This window comes from the organism of the source record quoted next (genome assembly GCF_019968955.1).
Source record: "MAG: Porospora cf. gigantea A chromosome Unknown PgA_NODE_32_length_63425_cov_348.357, whole genome shotgun sequence".
Classification (NCBI taxonomy): Eukaryota; Apicomplexa; class Conoidasida; order Eugregarinorida; family Porosporidae; genus Porospora; species Porospora cf. gigantea A.
This window is the reverse complement of record NW_027151620.1, coordinates 26,083-51,592: the sequence shown is the minus strand read 5'-3', so window position 1 is coordinate 51,592 and position 25,510 is coordinate 26,083. Positions and strand designations below refer to the sequence as shown.

Sequence of the window (25,510 nt, the reverse complement as noted above, 5' to 3'; positions counted from 1 at the left end):
GAAAACTAGACCCGTCTTCTGGGATACTCCCATTGCCATCCCTGAGAGACCAACCCTCGTCTATGATACTCCCATGGCCATCTCCGAGACTTACACAGCGGAGCCCTCTGAATCGGACACCACCAAGACGAAAACTAGACCCGTCATCTGGGATACTCCCATTGCCATCCCTGAGAGACCAACCCTCGTCTATGATACTCCCATCGCCATCTCCGAGACTTACACAGCGGCGCCCTCTGACTCAGACTCCACCAAGACGAAAACTAGACCCGTCGTCTGGGATACTCCCATTGCCATCCCTGAGAGACCAACCCTCGTCTATGATACTCCCATTGCCATCCCTGAGAGACCAACCCTCGTCTATGATACTCCCATGGCCATCTCCGAGACTTACACAGCGGAGCCCTCTGATTCGGACACTACCAAGATGGTAACTAGACCCATGGTCTGGGATACTCCCATTGCCATCTCCGAGATTTACACAGCGGAGCCCTCTGACTCGGACACCACCAAGACGAAAACTAGACCCGTCATCTGGGATACTCCCATTGCCATCCCTGAGAGACCAACCCTCGTCTATGATACTCCCATCGCCATCTCCGAGACTTACACAGCGGAGCCCTCTGATTCGGACACTACCAAGAGACCCACTTTTGTCTGGGATACTCCCATCACAATCCCTGAGACAGCCACCCCCGTCTGGGACACTCCCATCACAATCCCTGAGACAGCCACCCCCGTCTGGGACACTCCCATGACAATCCCTGAAAGACCCACCCCAGTATGGGACACTCCCATCACAATCCCTGAGACACCTATGCCCGTCTGGGACACTCCCATCACAATCCCTGAGACACCCACCCCCGTCTGGGACACTCCCATCACGATCCCTGAGACACCTACCCCCGTCTGGGACACTCCCATCACGATCCCTGAGACACCCACCCCCGTCTGGGACACTCCTATTACCATCTCTGAAACTTACACGGCCTCCACGGGCCACCAGACCAGCACTGGGGGTGCGAATGTTTCAGTAACTTCCATGGCGGCGCAAATCACGCGCATAGGCGAGACCACGACGATAAGCTCCCAGTGTGTGAAACCTTTGACGGCATTGGATGGCGAGCAGCTGCTGGTGCTTGACGCAAATGGTGTCATGTCGTGCATGACCTACTGTCATGAGAGACGCAACTGTACGCATTTCGAGTTCAACATCGAATCGTTTGACTGTCGCTTGCTACGGGACCCTCACACTGCATGGCACGACTCAACCGTCATCTCGGGACGGGGGTGTACGGCGCCTGCGGTCTATAGGACGGTTGCGGCGATTGTAGGCGCTGCAGCGGTGCTCGGCGGAGTTGCCGGCGGCGCAATGTGGATATTCAAATCGAGGCGCGAGCCCACCCAATCCTTTAGGGTTACGAAAGCCCCGACATACAAAGTGCAGAACTCGCTTCTTCCGGGCAGCACCCCGGTGGCACCAGCTGAATACAGCACCGAGTTCGCCGCGGGGAGTGCACCTGGAACGGGTAACGCCAGAGGTGAGTCTCCAAGCCTACAGCGATCCAGTGTTCTTCGGGCTGACGTTTGAGGCGCTGTTTGTCGAGATGGGGTTGGACCCCACCAGCTGGACCTCGTGGAAGCGGTACGGAGTGCAGAAGGCCGTCGACGATGCGGTAGAGCGCATGGTCACTTTGCCAGGAAGGCGCACTGAACGCGTAATGAATGTGCACGAAGCACTAACTACACTGGAAGGTGACGCGCTGAAGAATCGCCTGATCGAGCTCGAAGTGCTGGTGGAGGAACGCAAGCTTGTCTCGCGGCTCGTCACGTACATTTCTAAGCGGACTTTGGGACGCACCCAACACACAGACCACGATCTTCACGAAGATATATCTCAGGACTTCAAAGATTCACCTTCACGAGGGAAGCAGCAAAGAGAGGAACTCAAGTCTTGCATGAAGGGTGGGAAATGAGAATGTATACTATTCACCTCACTAGGGAGCAGAGAGAAACTCCAATCCTGCATGAAGGGGAGGGAGAATGTGGATTTTTGGTGTTTGTCGTCATTTTTCAGAGCGGCATGCAGTTACAACGCTGGCTGTTGCTGTCTTTAACAGCGCTTATTGGAGGGGTCAGCTTTCTACTCGTTCCTGTCACCTGGGGAGACGTGCGAGCCGCTTGGGTGCTGCCGACACATGTCGTTTCCTCGGAGGCCCTAAAAGACCGCGAGCGAGCCGCATGGGCGCCGCCGGAGGCCCTAACAGACCCCACACGAGGGGCACTGGCGTCTTGTCCGGAACCAGCGCTGGACGTCCACCTGAACACCACAATCCCTCTAGCTTTCCCAAGCACGAATCATAAGATTCCGTTGGTCATTGTGGGTCGGCTGTTCGGTAACGTGGCCTTTCCATTCCAAGGGCTAGATCAGTACGAGCTAAACCTGCCAATCCTCTCGGAGATGATGTCAAACGGAGTTTACTATCTACCTGTGGGAGGTGCACAGCGGCCAGTGCAGCTTCTCAATTTGAACGTCATCAATACGCTGCTGAACGTGACTGCAGAGCGCATGCTGGTGGACGAATTTAGGAAGCGCAATGCTATGTTTGACCGCCTCCCGTTGGACGAGACATTTCTTAAAGGAAAACCTGGGCCGTCCACTCTTAGCTTTAAGGTAGGCAGATGTGTGAGACAAAAGCAGAATGTACCCGGCCTGTCCTGGGTTCATTGGTCCGGCGTTTCGAGACCAGTACTTTACATGACTAACCAGAACCGCGGTCGCAACCATGTAGTCGAACTGATGATTGCCGCTGGCGCCGATTTTTTGCTCCCCCTGGACGGTAACATTGCTCTTACCCAAGAGGGATTGACTGCCGCTTTACAACCGTTCTTTGAACCCGAGGTGGACTTGACTCAACCGGACACCCTGATCAACATGCCTTTTATTCTGAGAGTGGAGTCCACAAACATCACTGCCACTGCTACATACGGTAAACTAACCAGAGGCGTGCTCGGAGAGGCCCAGGTGACCTTCCACAAGCTCTTTCCTCGGCCGTTCTTTGATGCACGCTCCGGTGGTTACGGTAAACAAAACAAGGCAAGAAAGTTAATGACGCTCTCGAGGCGGGATGCGAAATGCGACGGCATGATAGACGACGAGATAAAGTACGTTCTTGACGCCGACAAGTGAGAGTGCTCGGGACGTCACACAGCCCTGCAGGCAGAGCCTACGTTGCCGCGTGTGGGTATTACGTGCGATTGCCGTACCAACGGAACGAGGCTACCCACAACCTGCTGGTACGGATGCTGCCAGATTCTGTGTATCATACGTGTAAGATTTCTTTGGAGGCCTGCCCGGTGGGTCGGGCCTGGAGCCGGCGACTTGTGGTTCAGTTTTTTGGAAGGCATCTTTTTTCACTGATGAATCTCACAAGATGGAATGTCCTGATGCTTTACGGCCTGCACATGATTCCCATCATCACGTGGCGCGTCACCAAGGTCGTGACGCTGTCGGCGGCGATTTCTGGCTTAGCAGTTGTCACAAGTTTACACGTTGGGGGGCGGGCGTACCGGGCCTGTATAAATCGTTCAGCTCTCTGTCATCCAAATCAAGATTACCCCTAAGCATGCCATCGACATGAGGAGCAGGCGCGAGCCGAAAGTATTTGGGCCCTCCAGAACCTTGAACAGGAGCTCATGAAGGGAGACAAAGATGAAAGAGCCTCCGGCGGCGGCTGTTAGGCAGCTGGAGAGCGTGCTTCGCCCTTCTAGCTGCCAGCCCACGAGAATTCCAAGCGGTGTCATGGACGCGAATATCATAACGAACACCAGAAAGGATCGTGTGGTGAATCGACCGAGCTGAAGAGAGTGCCCAAGTGCAAACGCTCCGAGGAACTTGTGGCAAACCACCCCAAACACCAATTGTCTCTGAACGCAGAGCTGGAGCGCAGATCCAATTCCGAATCCCTCTAAGAGGCTGCGTTCCATAATAAGTTTGGCCTCACCTATGCACCGAAAAGAGGGTGAATAGAAAGAGTGCCACCACCATCTCCTTCACGCTATTAGCATCGTTCGAATGTTGGTGAAAGTGCATGTGAGCTTCGGTGCTGTCAGCTCGTGAAAGCAGAGGCTTTGTCTGGGCTTCGGGGAAGCAAACAGGGTTCGTGAGACTCACCACCTGGGCCGCGTGGCAGTAGTCGTTCGGGAAGCTGATTGCTGGGACCCTGTGCGCTCACTCTTGCTGGTACAAATAGGGGTGGCTCCAGTCCTCTGTGGCGTTGGCTTTCTTCGCGAACGCCTCGCGGGCAGCATCACTTACCGCCTCCAAGCCTATAAGCAGTATTACAGTTAGGGTTACGACAAGACCAAGCACGGTGGCGTTCTCAGGGCCAGAGGCTACAGTCTCGATGATGGCGTTGACTCCCACTGTTAAGCATACACCGCCGGCAAAAGCGGCAGACAATTGCACGAGAAAGGACTCCTCCAACGCCAGACATCCTGTTTCACCCAGACAGCGCTCTCGGTTGGAACAGCACAGTGAGTCTTTTCTCGGTGGCATCATGCGCCGTAGCAGGCTGGGTCCATAGCAGCCAGCGACGGCGCTGATGAACGACACACTGGCACCTATTATGCGCAACGACATCAACTAACAGGGGGAATATAAGGAATTGTGGACCCTAGCAGCTTTTTACACTTGTGTGCAGGGTTCACTGGACACACTGATGAGCCGACTGATTAAGTTGCCTGTGAGACAGTGAATCGCGCCTTTTACAGTCGGAAGCCTTCAACCATCCCCTGCGCTCGCCTCAAGAACGTGACCATCGCGCCGCCTGCGGCTTCCGATTGGCAGCGGAGGAGGGCGCGCCTGACAACGTCCTCAACAGAGGCCAGCGTCTGTGTGGGGACGCCGAAGCTGCCTACTGTGGGGGATGTCTCCTTGGCCAGAATGCTGCTCCATGTGAAGATCAGGAGGTCATTGGCGTCTTGAGACTCCAATGTGGCCGGTTCATCCAGCCGAAACGCATCCACATTGTCAGTCATGTAGTCAGATAACCAGCCCTCCTCTGAAGTCAACAACAACCCCTCCTTTCGGCAAGCGGCCTCGCTGTCCTTCCTGTGAAGCTGGAGCGGCCTGGACTGCGCCTGTGGGGGAAAGGTCCACTGCAAACTGCTGACGTGAGGTTCATGGGGTTTTGGTGGTCTAGTGGGAGCAGCGATGTCCGGATTGCCCTCAATCTCGCGTAACAAGTCAGGGCTCGACTTGGCGCAATACTCAGGGAACCAGCCTATCCGGCCGTCCGCTAGTAGCCCATATGACCACCCTGACACGCACTTATAAACGACCACCGACTCTCCAGAGCGCACTGCTACCTGATGGGTGCTACCAGGTCGTGGCTGCCAATCCACCCCCACGACGTCCACCTGGCCACAGAGTACACGCTCGTGTTTGTCCTCTCCGTCGTTTCCGCTGGACTCGACGGCGGTGGACTCCGCCACGGCTTCCGGGTCCTTGAAGTCGGCCAACTCTGACTTCGTGAACGTGGACCAGAGTATGCCTGAATCGCGTTTTGGCTTGTGTTTGGTGGGACTGGCGTGTGAGGCAGCCGTGGAAGGCGTGCCATCCTGGCTTCCAGGTCCCACGCGGGACCTCGCCTCGGCGCTGCGAGCACCCGCGCTGCGAGCACCAGCGCTGCGAGCCTCCGCTCTGGTTAGGTGCGAGAGGGGCTTCACAGTCACAGGTTCCGCATACGACGCTGAGCATGGCAGGTCAGCCTCCTGGTCGCCCAATACATCTGAATACACCTCGTCGGTCACAACGCAGCATAGGGATTCGTTCTCCTCCACATAGGGCCGAATCGCGTCCTTGAGCTCCTCCAGGGCTGTCGGAGATACGGACCCCGTCCTATTCCGCAGCACGCGTAGCAGCGATTCTAGCCTGTGAATGTGTTCATGGTGCAATTCCTTGAAGGCCTGCAGCTGGTCTGTCCGGTCTCGAGACTTCGGGTCAGCGGACTGATATGGATGGCACGGTGGGCTCACTGTTTTCAAGGCCTCGATTTCGCCCTCGAAACCATCAAGCTGCTGGTGCATCTTCCTTATGTAGTCAGCTATCCACTGGGCATTGGAGTCCGCAATCTTGAGGGTTTCGTTCTCAGTGCTGTCGCTGCTGACACCACACTTGTAAAATGCTTTGCCTCGCTTGTACCGTACTTCGACGTCCTTCTTGAGACCCACTAAGCCTGCACGATCACTTCTTGCGTCGTGGTGCCCATTCAGATCTGCCAAGTGCTGTTTAAGTCGATGCATTTTCTTCAGCAGACACTCCAAGTCACATTCAATTTTGCCTCGGGAGTCGTAGAAGTGTTTGAGATCCATGGACTCCAAAGCCGTCTGTGTGCCCAGATGTCAGGCGCCCACCGCATATCGCCGGTCCGCTTTGCGCCCCTCCTCCCGCTCTAAGATATGCAGATTGGCCCGATTGTAGGCTCGCAACTCAGCCCACTTCTCGTCGTAGCCTTCCAGAACAGCACGAATCTACTGTCGCGGCCCGCGTCACTCACGTCTCGGCCCACCTTTGCCAACTCCATCAGCCCCTTCCTGCCACACAGCATGGTGTTAATAAGGCCAATTACGGTTGAGTCACGCATACGTGTTGTTTTTAAATGTCGAGCAATGATGCGTCGGAGACTCTAGGCTCTGGAACAGCCTGCCTGCTTCGGCCTTCTGGCCGTCTCGGCGGCACCATAGACTGCCGGATGCAGAGGCTGACGCCTCCCTTTGCGCTGTGAGAGCCCTACTCAGCTGGGTCAAATGCTTCAACTCGCTCACTATGGCGCTCATATGTTCGGATCGGACGGCGGAGTTGAAGATGGGCCTTGGGAGCTCCTGGCTTGGCTGGTGGCGACGTTCTGCGTTGGCAATTCCTTGCAACCTCACCGTTGGTGAGTGTTCTTTTGATCTCTGCAAACCGGAGTTGCTTCTCTAAGTCACTGATGTCCATAGTGTTTGACCCCGAAGAGCTGCATGCTGGTTCTTCAGATACCTCACTTCTCCATCACAGGGTTGGAATCAGAGAACACATCCCCTAGGTTAGATTTCACAGCTCGACGACCGACCCCCCAGTTAAAAAAGGAGTCAGTGTGAGCCTTGTACTCCGAAGCGAGGGACATTGCCCTTTTAGAATTCGAAGACTCGATGTCCCAGGTAGCTTGCCCTGCCGCCTTTACGAAGAAGTCGCCGTCTTCAACTGTCGGTTTCTCTTGGACATCAGACGATGTGCTGTTGGAGGGGTTACTTTGGAACGAGGCGTTCTGCACGGAGGAATCGTAGCTTCTTGGAGATCTCCATCCCTTATTATTTAGAGTCTCCTTCAACGATTTCTTCAACGTCAGTTTTGTTCTCACGCTCTGCGGTGGTCGGTCACTGGAGTGCCCAGGCCTTTTAAGAATCGACTTGCGACCTGACGGCTCGAAACAGAGGATGACGCCGGTGTGCGGATGCAACGAGATCCTTGACGTCTCCAGCGCGGGGAGGGTCGAAATGTCCCAGACCGCCTCGTGGGTCGACGAAGTACCTGTATCACCCGAGGAGGTGCTGTGGGTCGCAGAAGGAGAAGGCTCCTTGAAGCTGACGGATTTGTTGTGTCTTGGCGCAGGACACCACTGAGCTAGGTCGTGTTCCCCAATGCCATAGAGGAGGTGATCCACATATTCAGGAACGCAAGGGGTGGCCTCGTTGTTACAGTAAATCTCGTTAGGGTGGTCGACTGGATAATCTGCCACGAAGACATCACTGTAGGCTGACGAGTCCGCTCTGCGCAGGCAATGCGTGTCGACCTCGTCACCACGGCGCCCTCCGCTGTAGAAACGGGCGCCTACGTAGTCGATCTCCGATAATTGAGCCCCTGTCCGATAAACTTCAACGGAGCTGTTCATCCGCGGCGCTCCGGATACCCTAAGGGAGTCGAGCGACGTGTCGCAATGTTCTGCGTGCAGGCGGAGGCTGGTGGTCGACGTCGATGGCTGTCCCTTAATGGGATAAGGCCGTCGCATGGACGTGGCCCGGTCCACCATCAGGCGGGACCTGTCAGCCACGCCTGAGTTCTGGTAAAAGCGGTGGTTGCGGTGGCAGTCCGAGGGCGGGGAGCTCGATACGGACTGATCCAGAAGAATTTCCTTGATCCGGTCGAGTGCGCCGCCTACGTGTTCCAGATGTCCCACGATGGCATGCCGATGAAGATGCTTCCAGTCGTTTTCGTCGTCCATATCAGAGAGAACGCGCACCGATCTGTCACGTTCGCTGCTGGCGATGCACGGAGAGCATCTGCAGCCGCAGCAAAGGTAGTCAGTGCACTTCCCGCGCCGAGGAGGTCGATTGTCTGACAGCAACGGTCGTCCAGAACGGAAACGAGGCTGGCTGGTGGTCGTACTTCCAGGGGAGAGCGAAGCCATTGACACGGATGACGGCTTTCGTGGGATCCCTTTGAACGAGCGGATCTGTGCACTAGAAGTCAAGTCTGTAGTCAACCGGGGGGATCCACTTCTACCAGTGGCCTCTTCAGTTCTCATCCGGGATGACGCACTTTCTCTGGAAGTACTAGTCGTCATCTTAGCAGCTTTAGGTTTCGGGGTTCTGGCTGCCTTCGGCTCTGCGGTCTTAGACTTCGCCGTTTCTGACTTCTGCGTTTTCGGCTTCGCGATCTTTGACTTTGCGGTACCTTCCTCAGCGGCACTCAACCTGGAAGAAATCTCTCCAGATTCTTTAAGTTCGACAGCAACAAGACCACATGCCCGGTCTTCCAAGTCGCTGTGGAAACGCTCATAAGTCTCCATTGTTGCGGAGTCCTGCTCCTTCATGTCGGCCACTTTCCTCCGGACGCTCCGTTTGATGGTCGAATCTTGGCGCGCTTCGTGTATGGCGGTTTCACGTGTTCGGTGTAGATTGTCAGAGGCCCTGGGCATGTACCTAATTACGGACATGACGCTCTCGAACAGATCCACGTAGCCCGGAGTTCCAAACCTCAGAAGGGCAGATTGACATACTCCTCGCGAGTTCATGTGGCGTAGGCCGAGGAACAGGTCAATATCGTCACGGTTCTGTAGATAGGGGAACCAGTGTGTGAACTCCTGATGTCTGTGGGAATAAAGCACAGTGAACTGAATCTCGAGGAACTGCACCAGAAACAGCGGATGAGTGGTGCTCCGAAGGCCCCACGACTCGAGGGTGGGGTTCAAGTGAAACCTCGCAGGCAGAATCCGCATGTCGGGGCCTACCAAGCTGACGAGAATCCCTCTATCAGACGGCATGTGCCGCTCGAAGAGTGTGCGTGAGATGAACAGACGTACCAAACTCTCGAGACGGGAACACGTCTCAGTCGCTCTTGGCGAAACTCTAGTCAGCATTGGTCAGTATTCGTTAATTCTCTGTATGCTGACGTGGACACGGCTTCGAGACGTCAGCGTGACATCTAAGGTTCATCAGATAACATAGCAGCAGCACACCAGTAAGCCCACAGTACAAGGCTGTCGGCGACGAGACACGGGGCCTTGATGCTGATAAAGCTTTCTTGCCCGTAGATGCCCTCGTGGAACTCTGCTGACCTTATTCCGGGCATGTCACCAACCATAGTCGCAACAGCGTCTGCTAGAAATCTGTTGGCTGCAAACTCCACACACTTCACTTCGTCCAAAGCCACCATCTGACGAAGAGTTGTAAAAACCCAAACTGTCATACGCTTAACTCCCGAGGCCTCCCCGCTTACATACAGCGTCTGCATGCTCTTGCCAACAGTCTTGAAAACTGCGAAGTCTTCATCTTCACTGGAAATCTTCGCCGCAAATACGAGAAGGTTCGGCACACACGATCGCACGGTCACCGGCAAAAATATGTACCGTTCTGTATAGGTGGAGCGGCTACGCAAGACGGCCTTTAACTTCTTCTTGGCCGTGGCAACGGCCTCGCGGCCTCCGATAAGCACCACTACATGGCCATGCTGCATCTGTGGACAAGCTACCGCCCACTCACATCGATTTTCTTGATGCCCCGCATCTTGCGGAACTTGTCCAGCGTCACTCCCTTCTTGCCTATCAACAACGGAAGCAGGCGGGGGGGAACGACAAGTCGGCCCACATGGTGCTGCTCCAGGTATAGCTGGACTTGCTCACTCACAATGCGCACAGCCTCGACCATGCCGCTTATAGTCACCTCCTGCTCCTTTACTTCCACAGTGGAGATGCCGGGCCATTCTTGGTATAATTTAATGTTCGAGCCGCCTGCACCGATGAACAGTGGCACTACCTCCGGAGGAAGGGTCAAGGTTATCGCTCGCAACCCAAGACTGCGGTCCTCTCTAGTGTCACAGGCTGCCGAAGTCATAAGGAAAAAAGAGTCATTACAAGTCATTAGATGCTCTCGAGAATTTTGACGAACTCGTCTGGTCTCTCCATGTACGTCGAACCGTATACGACCCTACAGTTATCCAGAGACCCCAGCACCTGCGCCTCCTGGAACGACCCACCCCCCACGACGAACACCACCACGGTCGAGAAACTCGGGGTCCTTGCAGGCACCAGAGGGTCCAGCACTTCGTAGTCCTTGACGGCAGTGGGGTCACGTGCGAGCTTGCCGATGTCATTCGCCAGCAAGGGCACGCGGGGCGTTTGGATGAGGCGACGAACGCCGTCCAGCACCTGGTCCTTGAGGCGGAGGGCGTGATCCATCTTGATGCCTAGCTGATCCAAGCCTTTCGCAACTGAGGGTGTTGGGGCCGCCATGAGCGATTGGAAGTCTTGCAGCTTGTCGATGCATTTCAGTGAGTCCAGCGGAATTCCCTGGGCCAGGAAGAGGCCTTTTGCGTCACTAACGTGCTTCTCGGTGCGCTTGTTCCCTAGAGACAAGAGATACACCAGCATGCACCTCTGTAGATCACTTTTCACTGGGATAGAAAGATTCCGGACGGCTTTGATGTAAGTCTCAGCCTTAGATGAACTCCCCATTGAAGAGTTCTCCAACTCCACCACTCTGATTAGGAAGCGCGTTCACACTCACTCGTCTAGGCGGCGGTCTTTGACCGCCTGCAGCAAACTGGACGCCAGGTTGGTGTGCTTCATCAACAGCCTTCCCTTCTCGGTGATCTCGGGCAGCGCGTTAAGCGCTGCGGAGAGGTCGCTCGTGTTACTGCTGGCTCGGACCTTGTGGTGCTCCTCGTTAAACGCCTTCATAGCGGTGTCCACGGCAGTGGCCGTCTCAGGGAAAGTTAGGTTTTGGTATTGCACCCAAAAGGCATCTGTGGCGTCAACATCGTAAACCGAGTCCTTTCCACCATCGGCTCCAGGTACTGTCACCCGATTCAAGTGTAGGCCAAAGACGTCGTGTAGAAGTGTTTGGTAGGACCAGCCATGCTGCAGCATCGGCACCAGATCAGCGATGCGGTCCTGCAGTACGAGGGGCACCATCTTCCACTGCTGCATGTGAGGTGCTTGGGCCACTGCGTCTCGTAGCCGACCCGCGAGCCTCGATGCGATAACCTTGGCAGGCGATGATTCGGTGAGCGGACATAGGATGACGGGCATTATGGTCAACTGTCTACAGACACTCTCGAGTCCGACGGTGATGCGTTCGATGACCGCCTCCACCTCCAAGTCCGCGCCATGGCTCATTAGCGTCTTGAACACGCCCGGTTGGTTCAGGTGGAAAGTATGCGCACCTATGGCCACGAAATCCGTGTAGCGATCGACCACCTGAGAGATCAGCGTATGCATTCCCGCCGCACTGGTGTTCCGTGCCAACGTCTCGAGTTGTAGGCTGCTCACGGGTCTAATAAAATTCACATAGAACTGACGATACATCGGCAGGCTGCGGCTGCTGCGATGTAAAATGTCCTCTTCCAGCCTTTGCAAGTTTTTCTCCGTTGGTTCAATAAAGTACGCAGCCGGCACGTCCGAAATCGGGTCGCGGTGACTGTGTCACGAGGCCAGGGACCCCACCTATCGATGCTCATGTGGAGTGTCACCCCATGTTGTCTCAAGGACCCAACTTTCATCAGGGTGGATAAGATTTCTTGTCCCTTCTGGTCGTATATGAGTACTTTCCACGACATGTGCTGGTTGTCGAATCCAGCTACGTCGTGCCCCACGCCACGCAGGGACAGCATACTAGCTACGGAGTTCCGCTGCCTCTCGAGGATGTTCAACAACGCCATTAATCAGCAATAACCGTTTTCATGCTTGAGTAGTTACTCACTTACGTCAACAACCTTCTGTCGTTTGCATGATGGCATATCCCGAGGCCCGTCACGGCCCTCAGTTCGGTAACGCTTAGCTATCACCCTGTTTTCCTTGGTGAAGAAGTCCAACAGCTCCTGTGATGGGGAGGCCTGGTGGCAGCCGTTGCCAAAAGCGGCGGCCCAACGCTTGAACCAGGCCCCCCAGAACTTCTGCTCGCCTACGATCTCCTCCTCTCGCTTTTTGGATGCGGCCTTCATGCATTTGCATTTCTCGTCATCGTCGTGCTGACGAAAGACTTCAAGATGTGGAACTAGGTCCAGATCCTCGATTAGTGAGAACACGAATGCTCTGGGGAAGTGCATCAACTCTTCATCGGATATTGTCAGCACTCTAGACTTCTGCTGTGCTTTCAGCTCTTGGCGCTTCTCCTCATGCAGCGCTTGCATGTTGATTTCTTCGTAGCACATCGCCTCGTAAGACACGCGATAGGCAAAGTGCTGGCAGAGCTCATACAGCATGCAGTCTGACAATTTTCCTGTGAAGAAGTTTGTCCTCGCAAACGCTAGACGAATTTTGCGTTCTTCGTCGTCGGTAAGCTGTACGACAGCTCCAAGAACCGGCCGGTAACGTGGCCTGTCACAGCTCCCTTCGTTGGTGGCTAGCACGAAGAACAGCCCTTCAGGGTCCTCTTCGCTAATTTCCTTCAGGAGGTCCGTGACTTCTTCTTTGGTGGAGTCGTGAAGGTCCTTTCGGTCCCTTGTTTGCATTTCACGGATATGATTCTGCTGTAGGGGCCACACCGACGCCATTATGGCAGGCATGTCATCTGCGGATGTGCCAATCATATCAGCGGATGACGTGCATCGGTGAGCGATACCTTCGAAATCCTTCTCTGAGGGGATGTCCATGTACACCCTCTCCAGACCGAGTGCATTGAAAAATGCATCGTTAGCCTGAACAGTCCTTTGTAAGCTGTCTGGCACAAGCTGGTCTATCTCCGATCGACGTCGAGTTCGAGACGTCATCCAATTCCAATATTTTTTTGATCATATGTGAGTCACAGCGGGCAGCAAACTTCTTAGGTGAAGTTCATCTCCTTCATCGCTCGCCGCATAAGCCCACGAGTTCGTTCCTCAGTCGTGAAGGATAGCATGCGGTGCATAATGAGAACGATGGAGGTGTTCTTTGCCACACGTTGCGTGACAGAACCGGCCTTGTTGGCGGGGCACCGACTTGCAAGCTCCAGACTAATGAATACCAGGCTTAAGGCATTTTCATTCCGCAGAGAATGTGCAATCAGCTCAGGAAGTCGAGCCAGCAGATATGTCTGGTCGCAGACGCAAGATCTCAGTGTATCGTGTGCCGCTGAAACGCGAGCAGTCTGTCTGTCCAGTAACCGCTTCAGCTTGCCGTGGTATGCGCGAGGGATGTCGAGGTCCAGCTCTCGCGCTTCTGTGTGTACGAGGGCGCTAAAAAATATCAGAATCGTCGTGACAAGCGGGGTATCGGCCCCCTCGAGAGTTGCAGCCACTCTTAGCGCTGCCGGGGCAAAGTCAACCAGTGACCACGGGGGCAGAGCAGTCAAACACGAGGCCAGAACCCGCAGCTGGTTCCTAGTTTGTGGGTGGGTAGCGTGGACGTACCTGGTCGCTTGTAGAGCGCGGGACCCTGTCAACCCAGCCACTGCGACAGCAGCCGCGCCCAAGGTGTCAGCGCAGTCAATTTCCATCGTGTCTACCAGAACGGCCATGGCGACTTCAGACATCGTGGGCACGTCCATTAACACTGACCACAGGGTGCCTACGACGGTAGCCAATCGTTGGCGACACGTCGAAACCGTCAGGGCCTTCCGAAGTTCAGAAAAGTGGGAACTCGGTGGCGTGTCAATTGTGATAAGACGATGGACGAAAGGTACAGCAGCTCGCTCCCGCAGTAGGGCACAAAATCCTAGAGATAGCAATCTCCGCAAGTCCGACACTGGCAAGGCTCCATTCAGCACCGCAAACAACAACAACCGCCGAAGACCACCAGCGTCAACATCAGCGGCTGCCACGACGACCGGTATCAGCTTTGCAACCGCCTCCGGGCCCTTTGCAATCGCGAAGTCAACGAATAGCGGCAGCGACAGGTCCACTGAGTATAGTAGGTCAGCAGAACACCAGCCGCTGGCTGTGCGAAGCGCCTCGCGAATCGTGCTAGAGTCGTGGTGTACCTCCAGACACACGACAAGCAAATCGGCGAAGACCACCTCCAGGTCTCCAGTGTCTGAATCATTCAAAACCGTCGGCAGTCGTGCCACCATTTCGAGCAACTTGACGGACTGGCTGGAAGTTTCCCTTTGCGAAGCTAGCCTGCCCAAGCCGGGGATCAGTAGCGCGAGTCGCAAGTCCTTGCAAACAGTATGGGCAGTTAGCCCGGTGAGGAATCTGACCCAGTCGGCAGTGGTCTCCGTGGCGTCAACCACTGTAAGTAGTAGATCGTGTCTTTGTCGTACGAGAGTCCCAAGCAGCTCAAAATCCAGCTTGGTGGTCTCGAGACGTGGAGCCGGAAGCAGAGATCTCTCGGTATGGGGATGGAGGTACTCACGCAGAATGTCGCGAGTGAAGGCAGCTCTGGCGATTTGGATGTCGGTGGCAGCGCACTTTTCGCATGACCAGCTGCAGAGCGCTAATTGCAGCGAGATCAACGGGTCCACCGCGCCGCTGCCACGCATGACTTTCAGGATCTCTCCGGCCGTCGAACCGAGGCCTGTTACCTGCAGAACCCGCTCCATGTGCATACACAGATAGCACCGATGGTGGTTGAGGACGCTCAGATCAGTGACGTCTTGAAGAATGCCGACAAGGCGAAGGACTCCAGAGGATAATACGGTGACGTGCGCTGTCGTGCAGCAGTCGTCTATGTTTTGGAAAAACAGTGTCATCATCTGTCCAACGACGGAGGCAAGCATGTCGGAGTCTGCCTTTATGCTGTCTAAGGCGTTGGACACCAGGTGGTGCAGAAATTCAAAGGGGTGGTCGGTCAACCCACAACGGAAGAACCGGTCAGACCACATCTTCATTAGATGTAGGAACGGCTCCTGTAGCGGACTCTCCATGCAACCCACTACGAGAGACCGTAGCCGCGCCGATGGAGACCCCGCCACCTTAGCTTCCTCCAAAAGAAAGACCGTAGCGGATGCGTAGGCGGCGGCGAGGTCACTGGAGGTTTGAGAGCACCCTACGAAGTGAGGGAAGACCCCACACAGCTCAGACATGGCGAATTTGAGGAGGGTGGGCCTGGCCCCACGCAGTAATACTGGCAGCGATCTGAGGGTGTCGATGAGGTTCAAGAGGGTGTCCTCTGTCATAATGCCCTCGAGACCGGCTGCTTCGACCTCGAGGTACTTCAAGACGTGGTTGCACACAGCTACTTTGACAATCTCGTTAGCCGTCATACAGGCGAGCAGCCGGTCCTGTAGGGTATCAACCCCCCGCTTGGATGCATCAGTGAAGCGAATCGGAAAGTACGCAAAGAGGTTGAGAGCCACTCTGGCAGCAGTTTCTGGCGTGAGTAGATCGGAGTAGGTCTCGAGCAAGGCGGGCAGGATACGGAATATTAGACCGATGTTCTTCGGGGAGCTCTCGTCCTCAAGCTGTCTGATGTAGCACTCCACCGGATTCTCCAATTTCTGCCTCACAACATCAGAAAAGTCGGTAAGCAGGGATAAAAGTATCGAGAATGCCTTAAACCGCGTCAGTTGCCCGAAGGCGCCGATGTAAATCTCTTTCGTCATCACTGAGACCAGGTCGCCCGCCAAACCGTAGAATGCTCCAGAGGTTTCGTCTGGCATGTCGTGCAGAAGCTGTCGCGCGTCTTCAGCGCAAAGCATTTCCATGGAAGCCACCAAGAACCCCAGGCTGGCGTCAGTCGTCTGCACGTCGCTAGACAGCAGCTTCACATGCAGCAGGCACAGTTCCAGAAACAGGACTCGCAGAGGATCGTGGGACAGCAATGTGCCACCATCGAATTGGGATATGATGGTGGTGAAGTGTTTGATGGCCTCACTGCGCTCCCTTGTCACTCGGCTGGTGATCAGGTGATCGAACACGAGCAGAACGTCAACTACATTAAAGTCCTCTTCAACCATGGTTGCCGCTGCTCGCTTGAGTGCAGCGGCTTTCACTTTTTCGTCCGGCTCCATGACACCAGACGTCGTAGCCATTCCCACTGCGTGACTAGTGGGATTGAGGAAGATCTGGAGGTCATTGACCACCGTGTCAACCTCCGTCTCCAGCATAAATCGCTATTAGTTCCAAGATTGCTCTCAAGAAATCAGAGAAATATGTACGGCAAATTTTTTTTTCCGAATGTGTAATCCAGATTATCCTTCTTTCTGTGATAACCTGTGCAATGAAAGGGAATACCAATTGAGATTATCTTTTGGAAGTTGCAGCTTTCACCACAACAATGTTCCATGTCGATAAAAAGAATAACGAAAAAGATAACAATATCAAAAAAAACACCACGACTCTATAATCAGCCAATTCTTGGGATGACGTACCTGTCTAATCTTCAGAGAAACAACAGGTGGGTTCCTGAATAGTTCGCACACAGGCCCAGACTGCTAATCACACCTGACCTCAGGTCTGCAGAGACCTCAAGCCTGACTGTAACCTCCAGACCACTGACAATCGACACGTCCAACTCGGAGTTGGGGTCCTGGCCCATTAGAAGGATGAAGGGTCTTGCCGACGCCTCGTCGCTGCTCTCGGCCTGGGAGGACGTTCGCGCTGACGATTCGAGTTCGTAGGTCCGCTGTGCTGTACAATCTAAAACATGTCCAGCGTCCCACAATCGCAGCCGATTCCCGTTGAGGGGCCAGCACATGTTTATATGAAGCTGCCATTCAACGAGGAGGCCTTGTCGAAGTTCTCTGACCTGCTGGTGCTCACATCTACTACGGGAACTGCAGGCGTCGAGCTGGAGAATGCCAACTTTCAGCCGCATTGCGGCGTCAAGCCGATGGGTGATCGAGGCAGCTCGACCATGGCCCCCTCTCGTCTCGACGGGAGGAACAGTGTACATTGGCCACTTCCCGACAGCATTCGCCAGCACGTTCGACTAATTGCCCAAGCATTCCCCAAAAACAGCGTAGTGAGTCGCTCTGCGCTGCAACACTCAGCTGCACCTACCGGGTCTGCGGCCACTGCTGCTCGAGGGGATTATCAACTTCGGAGGGAACGGGTTGGTCATGGCTGCGCTGCCACAGGAGGACAGGAGCGACGACACCAAGGTGGCCGTGAAAATAGTTCAGGGGTCAGCCGTGGTGGGCATGTCTCGCGTGCGCGCTAATGCTGTTCCAGCAATCCCTGTCCCATCTCGAAGCGCTAGAGAGAGAGGCAGATATCTGCACCTCCGTCAAGCACTGTAACCTCAGCTGCACCCAAGGGGTGTTCATCCTGGATCCCAGTTGGGTGGTGTTCGTAATGGACTTCCTGCCCGGGTCAACACGCAGACTCTACGTCGAATTTGGTGCCCTGCCTGAGGACGAAGTGTTATCAATGGGCAAGTGTGTACTCAGTGCGCTTCTGTACCTTCATGTCCAGGCGTCACCAAAGCACGCAGTGGTGCATCTGGACGTAAAGTCTGCCAACGTGCTCGTGGCTTTCGATGGACGGGCGTGCTTAGTGGACTTTGGCTGCTCACGGAGGTGTCTGAAGGGCAGCTCTGTTCACGTCCAAACCGTAGGTACCCCCCGTTGGATGGCGCCTGAAGTCGCTCTTAGTAACGTGACGCCGCCGTCTGAGAGCCTGCCGCCCGTCACCGAAAAGGCTGACGTGTGGTCATTGGGGATGTTTTTGCTCGAACTGGCCACAGGAGAAATACCATTCGGAGCTCTCTCAGATGAGCAAGCCATGTATCTGCTCGCTGACCCTAATGCCGACGTCTGGTCCCACCTGACCACTCCTCCCGTGTCGCAGGCGTTGTCCTCCTTGATCACTAAAATGTTGGTACGGAACCCAGACGACCGACCATCAGTGGAGGAACTGATGGAAGCTCCTCCGTTCGCTAGGTGCAAGTGAGCATGTAATTATTTATTGAAGTATTGATATAGCGTCCATCTATTTACTTAAGCCCAAAAAACAGCCAAAACACTTTTTTCAGACGACATCGCACCTTTTTTGAATTGTTCAAGAAGCTGTCCAAATTGAAGATGCAGAGGGACAACGTTCGTGCTATTATGGACAACATTACGGGAAGGAGGCTGAGCGACTAGTCTTCGCAGCGTACTCGTGTTTACTGAGGTCTGAGGACCCGATATTTTGGGGAAGTGTGAGAATATGTTATTTAGAGCAATGGCAGCAGTGCAGAGTGGGGTCAGATGTTTTTTGAGGATTCTGTTCACTAAAGGTGACTGTAATTGACGGATTATTATGAGGAGTTTGAAGCACTCGCTGATGAAGTCTTGGTCTTCCAGCGCTGCGGACCCTAAACCCTACCGGGAGAGCAGCCCCTTCAAGCGAGCGGTTTCTGGGGCGGCAAGCCTGACCACTACCTCAGCGTTGCAAGACAGGAGCCGCCGACTCAGCTCCGTGGAGGAGGAACAGAACTGGAAAGGTCCTGCACTGCAGGCAGTCGTCCTAGTGGTGGATTTCGACCATACGCACGGCCCTGTGATCGAACACGTCTTCCCTTCCCACTTGGAAAGATGTGTCATAAATGCGGAACGCGAGCCTTTGGTTTATGTGGAGCGTGACGCCATGCCCGCGGAGCCACCGCCTGAGGACTGGTATTCTGACATAGGTAGTGTGGCGCACGCGATACCATTCCTAGCGTTGCCTGACGTTGCGCATAACGCCGAGAACCAGAGAGTGGCGTTGGCACTTCCTACTCCGCACGGCCGTATTCTCTTTGGGGTCTCGAGCTGCAGACGCCTGCACCTTCAGGTCTCTGACAGTCAACGACCATTCGCCTTGAAGGCCGTCTGCGCTGTCAGTCCGCTCCCATGTTGGTCTACGCTCATCTCAGAGGTTGAGAGGGCAGCCGATGCCTTCGTTGGGAGTCAGTTTCAATGCCTGAGCGCTGTGTCCGGTCTTTTTGCCAGCATTCCCCTCTGCAGTGGCTATTTCCAAGAGATACCCCTCAACGCTCTCAAAGCAAAGTTTAAAATCAGTGAGTTCTTTAATTATATTTTGTATCAGACTGAATACTTCAGCAATTTCATGCGTGATTCATCATCTTACGATATTTTTCAGAGTCCTTTTTTACTGTTCAGAAAGCTCTCATGTTGCAGCTGCGAGTCCTCGTCTACTCAGACTCGCCTTCCGAGGTCTCCGAGGCGGTACTTGCGCTACTCAATCTGCTGCCAGGGCTCGGCAACTTCGGACTGAAAGCGGAAGACGAGGCTCGCAGGAAATCCCTTGGCCTGCCGCTAAGCATCTTGGGGCCGGACTTCCCGGTCTTTCCTTACGTCGGGCTGCAGCACCACGAGGACTTCGCTACATGTAAGGGCTGGCTGGTAGGTTGTACAAATCGCGTCTTCCTAAGCATGACTTCCCTGGAGCCGGATATCACTATCAATCTCGTTGACAGCACCCTTACGGTGGGAAAGACGTCCCAAGCCGCGCTGCAGGCGTCAGAGTACGAGGTACGACTGTCTAAGCGGCTGAAGCTTATGGGGCGACCTTCGGACAAGAGCAGCCCCAAGACTGGGCGATGTGTGGAAAGCCTCCTCCCACGTGTAGTGAGGGGGTTCTGTACGTCGAACTTGGTGACGGACGATTCGATAGACGACGAGAACGGCTGTCAGATGCTGGAAGAGGGCGAGGAGACCAGAGTTTATCATTTTTTCCTTGAGGTATTCCTTAGAATGTGTGCCTTTAAGCTGGGTCCGTCAAAGTCGATACCAAGTCTTTTGGAGTCGGGAAAATGGAACCTCTTACAAGATTTCAATCCTCTGTTCGTTCGGGCGTGGACCCAGACAGAGAACTTCTCCCGCTGGCTGGACTCTCAAACGTTAGACCCGTTTCCTGTGTTCGTGCGTCCGCCGCGAATGGGGACTGCGCGGTACACCTACACAAACGGAGACCTCTATGAGGGCTCATTCTCCAACAGTCTCCGACAGGGCAAAGGCTGCTACAGTGCTCTCACAGGGATCAAGTACGAAGGGGATTGGTGCAGCGACGAACGGCACGGCAAAGGCGTGTTGTTTGACGTGTCGACGGGATACATGTACACTGGTGACTGGGTTCACGACCAAAAGAGCGGCCAGGGTCACCTCTACAACAACCACGAGCGCTACTGGGGCTCCTTCGCCCTGAATCGTTTCCACGGCCAAGGAACCCACAAGGACTCCTTCGGAAACCAGTACGTGGGCGAGTTTTTTGGAGGATGCTTCCACGGCAATGGAACTCTGTCTAGACAGTCCGGCGAGGTGCTGAAAGGCGAGTGGAGCAACGGCAAGATGCAGGGTCGAGGGTCTCGCACCTTCGTTGACGGGCGTCGCTACGATGGGGACTTCGACTGCCACCGCTTCCATGGATACGGAGTAATGCTGTTCCCCGATGGGTCCAGCTTCGAGGGCCAGTGGGGGCGAGGGAGGCGGAACGGAGACGGCCATATGCGTGTACCAGACGGCGATGGCTACCTGGAAATCGAGGGGGTCTGGACGGTTGACGTGCCGGACGCGTCGCACTCCCAGTGGTCACTTATGTACCCCGATGGCGACTCGTACTGCGGTGAAATACGTGTCTTCCACAGAGGCTCCGATGTGAGTGTTGATACCTGGAAAGCCTTGCGCCTGACGGAACCTGCCAGCCCTAGCTCTTTGTTACAGGTCGTGCGCAACTGCACCGGCCAGCCCGCACCCGAGTTACCTGTTATTCTCCCCCACGGGAAAGGAACTGCTAAGATGCTCACGACAGCGGACGTCTTCGACGGCCAATTCTTCTACGGGATGTGCCATGGCCAGGGCGAGTTCTTCAGTCATCAGGGCTGGCGGTATCGAGGTGACTGGATGTTCGGAAATATGCACGGAGCGGGATCTGTGGTCGAGGAGACTGGAAAGGTGGAGATTGGCTTCTTCCGGGCTGGATTGCTTAAGATGACAGAGGAGGCCCGGCTGCGCATTGCTCTGTCAGCGCCGTTAGACCTCCACAAACCTCCCCGACTGCCCAAGAAACCAGGACCCGAGGATCTACGACGTGATGAGTGGGCATTCATGCCGTGTTTTTGGACATCGGCAATCAACTCTAGCCCCTATGTCCTTTCCTCAAACACTGAGGCCGCTGGAGACGACTTGGGCAAAGACACAGAGTTCTTGGAGGACCCCGACCTCCAGACAATGCACAGCCGCCGTGAGGCGGAGGGCAGTCCGCAGGAATCCATAGACGGACCGCCGCTGACGGCTATGGAAACGTTGGCCCCGCAGTCGGCCAAGATGGAAAGAAAGAGACGAGACTGTAGCCCCTATGGAGACGAATGTGAATGCGAGCTGTAACTCCGATACTTGATGGTGCATGTAATATTTCGCCATGCGTCTTGCAAGTTTCACTCTACTCAGTCTGACTCTGGCTGTCAACATAAGTGGCAGCAGCGGCGCGCTCAACCAAAAAGCTACACCGGAGGCCAATGGTAAGAACATTGCCCGACTGATCGAGTCGGAGAATGTTGACGGAGCGATTAAGACAGCTGAGGAGATGGAAGAGGCGGTCAAGAAGGCAGAGAAAGGCAGTAAAAGTGTGGCAGAACTAATAGGCAGTGGCGAGGCGGCTATCTCTGAAGCCTCCAAGGGCCTCACGGGCCTCGGTGGTAGTGTCGACGACGAGAGCCAGCTTCTCAATCTGGATCGCGACACGACCAGGGAGATGAAAAAGGTGAACTCGGAGCTGTCAAACCTCGACAAGAAAACACAAGGTTCGAAGCCGGAATCTGCGGAGCCGGAATCTGCGGAGCCGGAATCTGCGAAGCAGGAGGAAGCTGGCGGCTGGTCCTGGTGGAGTGTTCTGTGGATATTCCTGGGACTGGTGGCTGCGGCTATCGCTGCCGCCGTAGTGTACTTCATTTACCGACCTAAGAGAACGCAGGTACCTCTCGCAGACCTGGACGACTTCGTTGCGGAGGAAACTGGCAGCTCCCATTAATGAAAACGAAATGAATGCAATCAAAACTTCAGACCTCCCTAGAGACCACGCATTAAAAATTCTATCCTCGATTGGCGACAGTAGTTGTCTTACGTAAGATCGGAGTCGCGGGAGGTTGCGCTTTCAGAGCGGAGCAGCGCACTCGAGGACTGGAGGCTTGTGGTAGTGACATCCGGATCTTCGACTGCGCTGCGTTTGGCGTCTGGGCGTCGACGACGACTCTGGCAAAACGTTTTCCAACGCGCGTCTCAGTGCTCACCTCATCGCTCTCCTCGACTTTCAAGGCTGGCGGCGTCCGCGCCGTAGCCATTAATGACGTGGGTTTGCCTGAGCTCACACCCCATTCATCTCCGGAGATCATGAAGTAAGGCGTGAAGGGCATAGTCACGGGTAACAGCGGGCAGACCAGGGACCGGTCTGCTTGCAGCCGTTCCCACACAACCTCCGGTCCCTTAATGTACTTGTACTCGATGATCTCGCCAGGCAAAGCCGTGATCAAGACTGGCTCGCTGGTCCAAACAGGGTACGAGTCTTCTGTAGTTCTCAGGGGGATAGCCAGGTGGGGCGACCAGCCTCCGAGGGACGAGCAGGACCCGACCACCCTAACTGTTTCGCCCCAGGCCGTCACGCATGACAGCTGTATGCCACCACCCCTGGTCCCTCACACGAAAGAGTACGAATACCTGCACCTTTCCGTCCATGGTGGGTATTAAAATCGGCGATTGAGAATTCCCAATCGAAACTCCAGACGCATTTCTGTAGGCACGTGAATCCATGACCATAAACCTCAGAACTCTTCCGTCTTCCTTCTGGTTCGGCCGCGACCGCGCTTGGCGCTGCCGGTGCGTCTGACGGGGGTACCCGGTTGGTCCGTGCCGGTTCGAGGCTGGAAGAGATGAGTAGGGTCTGATTCGCGCTAGAACACTCACTGGCGTGGCCTGCGAGGTGTCTCGCTCGTCTTCTGCGTCGGAGGTGCTGCACTTATGGAGTCGCAGAAGAGAGAAGGGCTTGGTGCACGGTATCTCCCATCCGTGCGACAGCTGAGTCCTTCCACCTCAAACCTACGTCTGTGTGGTACTGAACGTGCGCATACAGCAGCGCCATGCGCATCATCTCTACCATAACGCCTGCGGGCATGATAGAGACCAACCCCTGTCCTGATCCCCTGAGCGTCCGGGTGCCGCCCGTTTCCGTTTCTGCCTGAATTTTTTTAATCACGGCATCCACTCCTGTCTCTGACCCCCATACGTAAGCCGAGTGCTCGTACCCGTTCTCAAGCATGTAATGGTAGATGATGAGGTTGAGCTCCTCTGCAGAAAGATGAGCCGGCATCGAATCTGTAGGGTTTTATGAAATTGGAAGTTTTGCACTGGTTGCAATGGTGACATCTCAATTGACATCAGACTTATGTCAATTGACCAAATTCCTTCATGCCGACTTCGCGTGTCGTAGGGAAGACCACCCATGGGAGGGAAACCATTCAAATTGACAATCTGCGCCATCAAAGGGCCTCTTACGTGAGAAAGGTTACTCGATTTGAAGCCTCGATCTCGGAAGGCAATGCGGACTCTAGCACCGACGGCGAGACCACCACTCAAGCCTTCGCAACGACCTCGCCTGGGCGACCGCGATTTTGCGGCGTCCTCTTAAGCGAGTACGTCGAGGGCACGCGTCGCAGCTGCAGGGCCCTGGAGATCACGAACTTCACCGCTGATTCCGTATCACTAGATGGCTACTCTGTCGTGGTGGAGACGGAGGACGGGGAGAGGCACCCGCTGCCCCTTGAGGAGGTTAATCTGGGAGGAGGGGACAGTTTAACCCTTGTTCACCAGGATTACGCGGCACTATGGCCGACGGGTATCGTGCAGAGAACCGATTTGTGGTTCGATGGGGAGGGCGACTCCATCGGCCTCTACAAGCAAGACCATCTCATCGACAGCTTGGGGTCAAGGTTGGGGGGCAGCTGGGGCCTGGACGTGACTCTTCGCCGCCGACCAAGCCGTTGCTACGGCGATATTGATTTGGATGATGAGTTCATGAGGAATGATACCTGGTTTGTCTTCGAGGCAGATGACGTATCCGGGCTGGGATGCCTACGGAACGACTGTCACCGGGCCGTACACACTGATGGGCTGGTGTTGATAACCCAATATGTCCACGGCAGCCTTCCTTCGCGTCGCGCAGTGGAGGTAACCAATTTCGACACCCACATTATTGACCTGAACAACTTCCAATTGGAGTTCTATCTCGACGGGGACGTCGCGCCCAGTCAGATCGTCACACTGGGCTCCTTCTACCCGCAGTCGGTGCTGCTGCCAAAGCAAAGCCTAACTGTGATTCAGGACCACTGGGACTTGCTTCTGCCAGCGTACAATGTTGTCATGCACCAACTGGATTTTGACGGCAGGGGCGACACCATAGTGCTAGCGCGAGTACATGAGCTATATCATTCCATCGTGGACTCGCTAGCGTCCAACAACTCTACCTGGGGCCAAGCGGCGACATGGATCCGTTACGGAGGCTCTCGTCGTGCGGAAACTCACCCTTTCGAGGCGACCGACTCGCTGTCGGAGCGGTTCCAGTGCCTACCCGCAGACGATACCACCGACCTGGGCTGCGCGGAGTCTGCGTGCAAGAGTACAATCAGCAGCGCAGTGTGGATGTGGGCGACGCTAGTGTGCGTGCCACTTGTGCTGCTAGTCCTGATCGTGCTGGTGCTCTGTGTGCGTCGTCGCCAGCCGTGCGTGAAGCTGAGCCCGCCAGCCAATTCTCATTCCACCTCAGACTCCGTGGTCCAGTTGAGCGAGACGGAGAATTCGATTAAGTTCAATCTCATAGTGAGCCCAGCTCATACATCGTCCTCTGCAAAGTTCTCAGACTCACCAAAGGAGGTCGATGTGGACGTAGGCCTCGTTGTCTCGAGTGGATCATTTGTGAGAAGCTTCTCCGATATTACTGACCACGAGATCGAGTGCGAACAGCCCACCATCAGCGACCACGCAAGCCGACGTCAAAGCAGCTCCAGCAACTCGCTCCAACCACCACATTTCGACTGCGTTCCCACCTCCGAGCTTTCGAACAGGGACAGCTCGTCTGGTCTGGAACGAGACGCTTCGTGGTATGCAACGCGCGGGTATTTCCGGTTATGGTAGTGTGGGTTGA

At 55.1% G+C, this 25,510-nt stretch overlaps 17 protein-coding genes across 29 annotated transcripts; 7 read left to right on the top strand and 10 right to left on the bottom strand.

The window, feature by feature from the left end:
* Positions 1-73: 73 nt before the first annotated feature.
* Positions 74-1,976, top strand: KVP18_003277 (uncharacterized protein; the record flags this gene model as incomplete). 3 transcript variants are annotated; one of them, XM_067954890.1, is made up of 2 exons in its annotated part: positions 74-1,541; positions 1,570-1,976. In XM_067954890.1, the coding sequence occupies 2 exons, from the start codon at positions 74-76 to the stop codon at positions 1,974-1,976; spliced, it is 1,875 nt and encodes a 624-aa protein (XP_067809681.1). The 3 variants fall into 3 exon arrangements, with proteins under 3 accessions (XP_067809681.1, XP_067809683.1, XP_067809682.1); XM_067954892.1 differs by having other exon boundaries at positions 74-1,591; XM_067954891.1 differs by lacking the exon at positions 74-1,541 and having other exon boundaries at positions 1,608-1,976.
* A 2-nt stretch (positions 1,977-1,978) lies between these two features.
* KVP18_003275 (uncharacterized protein) lies at positions 1,979-3,190 on the top strand (the record flags this gene model as incomplete). 2 transcript variants are annotated; one of them, XM_067954887.1, is made up of 1 exon in its annotated part: positions 1,979-3,190. In XM_067954887.1, one exon carries the CDS (start codon positions 1,979-1,981, stop codon positions 3,188-3,190), a length of 1,212 nt encoding a protein of 403 aa, XP_067809678.1. The 2 variants fall into 2 exon arrangements, with proteins under 2 accessions (XP_067809678.1, XP_067809677.1); XM_067954886.1 differs by having other exon boundaries at positions 2,084-3,190.
* A 398-nt stretch (positions 3,191-3,588) lies between these two features.
* On the bottom strand, positions 3,589-4,642 carry KVP18_003304 (uncharacterized protein; the record flags this gene model as incomplete). 2 transcript variants are annotated; one of them, XM_067954938.1, is made up of 3 exons in its annotated part: positions 3,589-3,976; positions 4,005-4,208; positions 4,236-4,642. In XM_067954938.1, 3 exons carry the CDS (start codon positions 4,640-4,642, stop codon positions 3,589-3,591), a joined length of 999 nt encoding a protein of 332 aa, XP_067809727.1. The 2 variants fall into 2 exon arrangements, with proteins under 2 accessions (XP_067809727.1, XP_067809726.1); XM_067954937.1 differs by lacking the exons at positions 3,589-3,976; positions 4,005-4,208 and having other exon boundaries at positions 4,232-4,642.
* Positions 4,643-4,767: 125 nt separating this feature from the next.
* Positions 4,768-6,611, bottom strand: KVP18_003291 (uncharacterized protein; the record flags this gene model as incomplete). 2 transcript variants are annotated; one of them, XM_067954919.1, is made up of 4 exons in its annotated part: positions 4,768-6,012; positions 6,040-6,390; positions 6,418-6,534; positions 6,573-6,611. In XM_067954919.1, 4 exons carry the CDS (start codon positions 6,609-6,611, stop codon positions 4,768-4,770), a joined length of 1,752 nt encoding a protein of 583 aa, XP_067809708.1. The 2 variants fall into 2 exon arrangements, with proteins under 2 accessions (XP_067809708.1, XP_067809709.1); XM_067954920.1 differs by lacking the exons at positions 6,418-6,534; positions 6,573-6,611 and having other exon boundaries at positions 4,768-6,375.
* A 28-nt stretch (positions 6,612-6,639) lies between these two features.
* Positions 6,640-9,401, bottom strand: KVP18_003281 (uncharacterized protein; the record flags this gene model as incomplete). Of its 2 annotated transcripts, XM_067954899.1 has the most annotated exons (3): positions 6,640-6,908; positions 6,937-7,019; positions 7,048-9,401. In XM_067954899.1, the coding sequence occupies 3 exons, from the start codon at positions 9,399-9,401 to the stop codon at positions 6,640-6,642; spliced, it is 2,706 nt and encodes a 901-aa protein (XP_067809690.1). The 2 variants fall into 2 exon arrangements, with proteins under 2 accessions (XP_067809690.1, XP_067809689.1); XM_067954898.1 differs by lacking the exons at positions 6,640-6,908; positions 6,937-7,019 and having other exon boundaries at positions 7,044-9,401.
* Positions 9,402-9,466: 65 nt separating this feature from the next.
* Positions 9,467-10,374, bottom strand: KVP18_003274 (uncharacterized protein; the record flags this gene model as incomplete). 3 transcript variants are annotated; one of them, XM_067954884.1, is made up of 2 exons in its annotated part: positions 9,467-9,997; positions 10,024-10,374. In XM_067954884.1, 2 exons carry the CDS (start codon positions 10,372-10,374, stop codon positions 9,467-9,469), a joined length of 882 nt encoding a protein of 293 aa, XP_067809675.1. The 3 variants fall into 3 exon arrangements, with proteins under 3 accessions (XP_067809675.1, XP_067809676.1, XP_067809674.1); XM_067954885.1 differs by lacking the exon at positions 10,024-10,374; XM_067954883.1 differs by lacking the exon at positions 9,467-9,997 and having other exon boundaries at positions 10,009-10,374.
* Positions 10,375-10,400: 26 nt separating this feature from the next.
* KVP18_003297 (uncharacterized protein) lies at positions 10,401-12,199 on the bottom strand (the record flags this gene model as incomplete). Of its 3 annotated transcripts, XM_067954927.1 has the most annotated exons (3): positions 10,401-11,019; positions 11,047-11,958; positions 11,985-12,199. In XM_067954927.1, 3 exons carry the CDS (start codon positions 12,197-12,199, stop codon positions 10,401-10,403), a joined length of 1,746 nt encoding a protein of 581 aa, XP_067809716.1. The 3 variants fall into 3 exon arrangements, with proteins under 3 accessions (XP_067809716.1, XP_067809718.1, XP_067809717.1); XM_067954929.1 differs by lacking the exons at positions 11,047-11,958; positions 11,985-12,199 and having other exon boundaries at positions 10,401-10,994; XM_067954928.1 differs by lacking the exons at positions 10,401-11,019; positions 11,985-12,199 and having other exon boundaries at positions 11,043-11,846.
* A 33-nt stretch (positions 12,200-12,232) lies between these two features.
* On the bottom strand, positions 12,233-13,249 carry KVP18_003288 (uncharacterized protein; the record flags this gene model as incomplete). Its single annotated transcript, XM_067954916.1, has 1 exon — positions 12,233-13,249. The coding sequence occupies one exon, from the start codon at positions 13,247-13,249 to the stop codon at positions 12,233-12,235; it is 1,017 nt and encodes a 338-aa protein (XP_067809705.1).
* A 53-nt stretch (positions 13,250-13,302) lies between these two features.
* KVP18_003311 (uncharacterized protein) lies at positions 13,303-16,503 on the bottom strand (the record flags this gene model as incomplete). Its single annotated transcript, XM_067954946.1, has 1 exon — positions 13,303-16,503. One exon carries the CDS (start codon positions 16,501-16,503, stop codon positions 13,303-13,305), a length of 3,201 nt encoding a protein of 1,066 aa, XP_067809735.1.
* Positions 16,504-16,758: 255 nt separating this feature from the next.
* On the top strand, positions 16,759-18,289 carry KVP18_003276 (uncharacterized protein; the record flags this gene model as incomplete). Of its 2 annotated transcripts, XM_067954888.1 has the most annotated exons (5): positions 16,759-16,793; positions 16,821-17,012; positions 17,051-17,360; positions 17,389-17,532; positions 17,570-18,289. In XM_067954888.1, 5 exons carry the CDS (start codon positions 16,759-16,761, stop codon positions 18,287-18,289), a joined length of 1,401 nt encoding a protein of 466 aa, XP_067809679.1. The 2 variants fall into 2 exon arrangements, with proteins under 2 accessions (XP_067809679.1, XP_067809680.1); XM_067954889.1 differs by lacking the exons at positions 16,759-16,793; positions 16,821-17,012; positions 17,051-17,360; positions 17,389-17,532 and having other exon boundaries at positions 17,558-18,289.
* Positions 16,779-17,093, bottom strand: KVP18_003306 (uncharacterized protein; the record flags this gene model as incomplete). The annotated part of the gene is made up of 1 exon (XM_067954941.1): positions 16,779-17,093. One exon carries the CDS (start codon positions 17,091-17,093, stop codon positions 16,779-16,781), a length of 315 nt encoding a protein of 104 aa, XP_067809730.1.
* A 351-nt stretch (positions 18,290-18,640) lies between the features above and the next one.
* KVP18_003300 (uncharacterized protein) lies at positions 18,641-21,705 on the top strand (the record flags this gene model as incomplete). Of its 2 annotated transcripts, none has more annotated exons than XM_067954933.1 (2): positions 18,641-19,379; positions 19,463-21,705. In XM_067954933.1, 2 exons carry the CDS (start codon positions 18,641-18,643, stop codon positions 21,703-21,705), a joined length of 2,982 nt encoding a protein of 993 aa, XP_067809722.1. The 2 variants fall into 2 exon arrangements, with proteins under 2 accessions (XP_067809722.1, XP_067809721.1); XM_067954932.1 differs by having other exon boundaries at positions 18,665-19,379.
* Positions 21,706-21,739: 34 nt separating this feature from the next.
* KVP18_003289 (uncharacterized protein) lies at positions 21,740-22,348 on the top strand (the record flags this gene model as incomplete). The annotated part of the gene is made up of 1 exon (XM_067954917.1): positions 21,740-22,348. The coding sequence occupies one exon, from the start codon at positions 21,740-21,742 to the stop codon at positions 22,346-22,348; it is 609 nt and encodes a 202-aa protein (XP_067809706.1).
* Positions 22,349-22,409: 61 nt separating this feature from the next.
* Positions 22,410-23,049, bottom strand: KVP18_005202 (uncharacterized protein; the record flags this gene model as incomplete). The annotated part of the gene is made up of 2 exons (XM_067949588.1): positions 22,410-22,985; positions 23,014-23,049. The coding sequence occupies 2 exons, from the start codon at positions 23,047-23,049 to the stop codon at positions 22,410-22,412; spliced, it is 612 nt and encodes a 203-aa protein (XP_067809737.1).
* On the top strand, positions 22,819-23,061 carry KVP18_003294 (uncharacterized protein; the record flags this gene model as incomplete). The annotated part of the gene is made up of 1 exon (XM_067954924.1): positions 22,819-23,061. The coding sequence occupies one exon, from the start codon at positions 22,819-22,821 to the stop codon at positions 23,059-23,061; it is 243 nt and encodes an 80-aa protein (XP_067809713.1).
* A 268-nt stretch (positions 23,062-23,329) lies between these two features.
* Positions 23,330-23,680, bottom strand: KVP18_003301 (uncharacterized protein; the record flags this gene model as incomplete). The annotated part of the gene is made up of 1 exon (XM_067954934.1): positions 23,330-23,680. The coding sequence occupies one exon, from the start codon at positions 23,678-23,680 to the stop codon at positions 23,330-23,332; it is 351 nt and encodes a 116-aa protein (XP_067809723.1).
* Positions 23,681-23,778: 98 nt separating this feature from the next.
* On the top strand, positions 23,779-25,500 carry KVP18_003285 (uncharacterized protein; the record flags this gene model as incomplete). The annotated part of the gene is made up of 1 exon (XM_067954908.1): positions 23,779-25,500. The coding sequence occupies one exon, from the start codon at positions 23,779-23,781 to the stop codon at positions 25,498-25,500; it is 1,722 nt and encodes a 573-aa protein (XP_067809697.1).
* Between the last annotated feature and the right edge of the window lie 10 nt (positions 25,501-25,510).